This window comes from Pavona decussata, unplaced genomic scaffold (assembly GCF_977016875.1).
Source record: "Pavona decussata unplaced genomic scaffold, jaPavDecu1.1 SCAFFOLD_98, whole genome shotgun sequence".
NCBI classification, from domain to species: domain Eukaryota; kingdom Metazoa; phylum Cnidaria; class Anthozoa; order Scleractinia; family Agariciidae; genus Pavona; species Pavona decussata.
In genome coordinates, this window is record NW_028145514.1 from 2,379,749 (window position 1) to 2,384,478 (window position 4,730).

Consider the following 4,730-nt stretch of genomic DNA (forward strand, 5'->3'; position numbering starts at 1 on the left):
ATGGAACCGTTGTTCAAAACAACTCTTCTGCGAACTCTTGGATTCTTATTATGGGCCACGCTGAGTGCCTGGCTGTTTGTCGCGGTGGAATACACAGGGACAAACGATCGTGAGCAAAAATACCAGTTGTTACGGTCTCTGTACGAGTCCATGACATCTAAATATAACATGAGCATCGAGGAGTTTAATAACTTTTCAACTGTGGCCTATGAAGCCTTGAGTGAGCCAAAACCACACTGGAACTTTTATTCAGCACTGGACTTCGTCTTTCAAGCCATAACCACCATAGGTGAGGCAACATAGTCCCTACTCTAAACCAACTAAGCTAAACTCATAATCAAGTTTACCTCGTGTATCGGTCTTTGTACGACTCAATGAGGGTAGTTTGTCGTACAGTAGCGATACTACACAAGGGCAATCTATTTTAGCGGGGTCATAGGCTTCTGATATTAGTGTATGCCAAACAACATGTGGACAGTATTGATAGTGTTCTTCACGCGCTCTACTCGAACCCAGGGTAGTTAACAACTTTCTGGAGTTTGAGTAGCCAGTCTGAGTAGCCAGCATAACACGCTAACACTGTCCACGGCTTTGGCATATACTAACACTTTTTATTCACCTTCCCACATTATTCTGGATTCTGTGCCAGAGTTTTTGTCACCAATTTCACAGAAATAAGTAACTGATTGGGGTTGGGTATCCTCTGCTTAACTATTGATCTCAGCGTCGGTGACGAATGGTAGACATTATCTACCTCAACTTCTGTAAATAGTTTTTAAATAAAATCTAGGCATATACTAGCAATTTTAGGGTCTCTAAAACGCTTTCAAAGGGCAATCAATGATATAATAGCATTTTCAAAATAAATGTCCAAAGCTGCCTTACCTGGGCTCTGTCTACGTACTCGGTAGTAAATAAAAACAATGTCTGGTCTAATGTGGCTCAAGAAATTGCTGGCGATGGCCCGTGCGGCTTTTCAAGAATATCAAGTGTCGTTAAGTGATCGATACATATTGTGTCGCAGTAAAGGTGAGGGCTAGAAAACGGGCACTGAAAAAATACACCTAAGTTCACGTCACGGAAGAAATATTGGAGAAGGAGGAAGAGAAGGAGGAGGAGGAGAATGGAACAACCAAAACGCGACTTGATCGGTGACGAAATACCGAAAGAATGCCAAATACATGAACTGGATGATCACACTCAGCATACCCATGATACACATAAGTTCCTCCCCAAGATTAGGGCTCCCCACGAATAAAAGGCATACATAAAACCTATTTGTGAGCATTTTATTTATAGGACCGTATAAACGACACTCTGTCATATACTGGTTACATTTCTGGGGTCCTTATTGCACTTTGAAAGGGTTATCGATCATATTTTACTTTTTCGGGCACATGGCTTTTACAGCACTTGTCCAATCTATCATATCGTTTCAGCACTTTGACTGGTAACCTCCCACATAGTAGCATATTTGACCCTTTACATCACGGAAAGAGGAATCTATCATATCTTATAGTCCACCACCAAATTTTCTTCGACTGGCTCCACTTGGTTTATATTGATCACGTGGCGTGATAGTGTTTATACGCAAAGGGACACTATCATGTTATAGTGTCCATTTGGCGAAAATGCCCAGATGGATTGTCTCGGCCGCCAGATAACCTCCTATTTATTTTTCAAATTCATTAACTAACAGGTTGCTTTTGTTGTACTTTTATCCTGTATGTTGCCTATTTGTCTTTTCTTTTCAACCGTTCGTTTTAAAAGTCACATTGGTAAACTGTAAATTCGAACTGCAAGTCTAAGTGACTTTTCCACGGAACAAAATTTAGTGCTTAACAATAAAAACAATGTTTTTGTCTCGGGACTATCGGTCCGGATAGTTGCCCCTTCGAAATTTGGTTTTCTTAAAAGTAGTGTATCATCTCTCCGATACTTGTTTTTTAAGAACATCACATTTCCGCGAGACAACTATCAGCCGATAGTCACTCGGCAGAAAATTCTACTGTTTAACTACTGCCTTTGAGTCTTCACAGTACTTTTTTTTTCTCTCTTCAGGTTATGGATACATCACCCCTCAAACACTCACAGGTCAGACATTGTGCATCTTCGTCTCCTTGATCGGGATTCCCACCACAATGCTCGCATTAAAATCCGTCGGTGAACTCATTGCCAAATGGGTCAGTGCAATTGTCACAAAGTTTGAGGTGAAAATCCTGAAGAGGTCGGAACCGAAACGTTTGCAAACTAAGAGTGCTGCGATCTTGTTTTCGCTAATGGTCCTGATGATTGTGGGAAATGGCCTACTTATGATGTTTTTTACAGGCTGGAGCCTTGTTGAGGGAGTGTATTTCTGGTTCGTAACATTAACCACAATCGGTTTCGGTGACTACACCACCAGATCACCCCAAAGAATCACGCACTTAACCATAAACAGCTCAAGAAATCAACAGAACTACACATTACAAACAGTTGATGCAGGGGATATAACTGCGTCCATTTTTGGCGAACTATTCTTTACCTTTTACTTCATTTTATGTTTGTGCATTGTCTCAAGCGTCCTAAATTCCATCATGGCCGCTATGGAACAAAGCAAATGCCGCCTTAGATGTTCCGGATGCGTTCCTCGAAAGGCAAAGCATCACGCAGCTACTGAGGAAAATAACAATCCAGAGCAGCATGAAACCAACATGACTTATTTGAGTATGGAAAATATTGGATTAAAGAAGGAAAACATCGCATCACTCCCAGTGACCGAGATTAATTAAGGTAAAAGAGTGATAGATGAATAAGATACAACTTCCAGGCAATTGAACTCAAATGTGCGTCAAAGGACGGTTTTTACGCGCACACGCACACACATACTTGTAAAAACACATAAAAGGGCATGGCCGACCCGGCATCTGTGCTACACCAGCAATTTCCGGTGACAGGAAACCAATGCGCCGGGCGTTTCACCACTAGCTATAAAATACACCGTGATTTAAATATGCTTAGTCACATGTACCAGTCAGGCATAACCTCTTGTGCCAGTGAGCAAGTTAAGCAACATTGTGACGATGGTGTCGTTGGGGAAGGGGGGGTTACATTTTATGAACTACGAATTGATTTAACGACGAAGTGAAAGTGGAGAAAATGATAAACAGCTATACCGAACGGAAACCTAGGTGCAACTGGTTCTCAGGATGGAGCACAACGCCAACTCACGCATGAGCATGGACGCCTGAAGGAAGAAGAAAAGGGGGTCGTCCTCGTGAAACGAAGAAGAGAACAGTGAAAAAGGAGCTTACGGGGTTGGGTATGAAAACCAGGCCAGAGGCTGCAGCTTACAGAACTGCACAGCAACGACCATTATGTAGCCCAACCTTTTATTAGGATGATGATGATGATGATGATGATGATGATGATGATGATGATGATGATGATGATGATGATGATGATGATGATGATGATGGTGGTGGTGGTGGTGGTCGAAGGTTGTGGGCTTTTGGGTTATGGAAAACTGTTATGGTCTTAAACGTTTAATTTGAGTTGTCAATCTATTACCCCCATGCTCTTCGTATCGACATCCCTTATTTATAATTCGGACGGAACGCTTTATGGGTCTCGCACTGCACGTTTGTACAGCTCACAAACCTCAAAGAGCCTCAGAGAGATAATGAAAAGGTTAAGTACTGGATACGTAACAAAAACCTACACCATTTGTACTCCATCCGAACCTGCATTAATAGCAATTGTTAAATATTTGCTTCTAGAGAATAGAACCGCCTAGCCCTGTCAACGCAGTTATATAGGCACGTTTAGCTATACGATGTTCATGTTTATGTCCATGCGCAGTTTTAGGCAACTTCATCATATGCAAGCTGATCATAAATTGAATAGAACCTCACAATAATCGACTAAAACTGTGAAAAAAAAAATCAAGAAAGGAGCATGGATGGGGAAAAGAACACAATTATTTGAATCGGACTACTCTTAGGTCAGTCATCTTGAAAAAAAAGTCAGCCCGACGTCCTTCAAGTTTTTCACATGTGAAATGTCATCGATCGCACCTAATCCTTTTTGTAATTAATGTGTCCATTGTGCTATCAATAAATGAATTTTACATTCCCATACTCAAGTTTAGAAGTTTAGACCTCATAATGAACTACACGTGCACAAAATCAACCAACCATCCTTGACATAACCCTTCATCACACTCATCTCCTTCAGCGCTACAATAAATAATGATATTAGTGAAAATGGCGATATTGGAAATATCCACCATCCTTCGTTAGTAAAGAAAAGCATTCATAGAGTGTTTTGTCAGTGTTAGCAGTTGGGATAGTTTCTAGTTTTACTCAAATCTATATACGCGTGTGGATTTCAGTGTTTCAGTCCAGATTCCACCTATACCAGGAGCACTTTCCAATTAGGCAGTTTATGTTGTCAATTCCGGATGAAGAAAGAAGACGACAAAGTGGAAATGGAAATTTTGTGCAAAAAATATCTTTTCTCACAGGTTAGAGTGGAAATGGAAATGGAGTACCTCCAAAGGTCGTCCGTTTGTTCCGCGCCCCATTTGCGTTTCAACCGGTTAAACAGAAAATTTGGGTGAAATGGAAAGACTGGTTTCAAAACACGAACACTTGATTGTAGGAACCTTTGCTTCTTTAGTTTACTATACACGCACGGAGTTGCTTTCCGCAATTCATAGCGTGTAATGTAGTTGTGTTGGTGGTAATAAA

At 41.1% G+C, this 4,730-nt stretch overlaps 1 protein-coding gene across 1 annotated transcript; it reads left to right on the forward strand.

The window, feature by feature from the left end:
* On the forward strand, positions 1-2,962 carry LOC146472636 (two pore potassium channel protein sup-9-like). The gene is made up of 2 exons (XM_085119385.1): positions 1-289; positions 2,062-2,962. The coding sequence occupies exons 1-2, from the start codon at positions 1-3 to the stop codon at positions 2,769-2,771; spliced, it is 999 nt and encodes a 332-aa protein (XP_084975511.1). The 3' UTR covers positions 2,772-2,962.
* The last annotated feature ends 1,768 nt before the right edge of the window (positions 2,963-4,730 follow it).

What these genes read in the sequence shown, in the direction of transcription:
- LOC146472636 (XM_085119385.1), top strand. Translation starts at nt 1, where the DNA reads ATGGAACCGTTGTTCAAAACAACTCTTCTGCGAACTCTTGGATTCTTA. An exon ending in TCAAGCCATAACCACCATAG is followed by an intron (nt 290 to 2,061) that starts GTGAGGCAACAT and finishes TTCTCTCTTCAG; the next exon opens with GTTATGGATACATCACCCCT.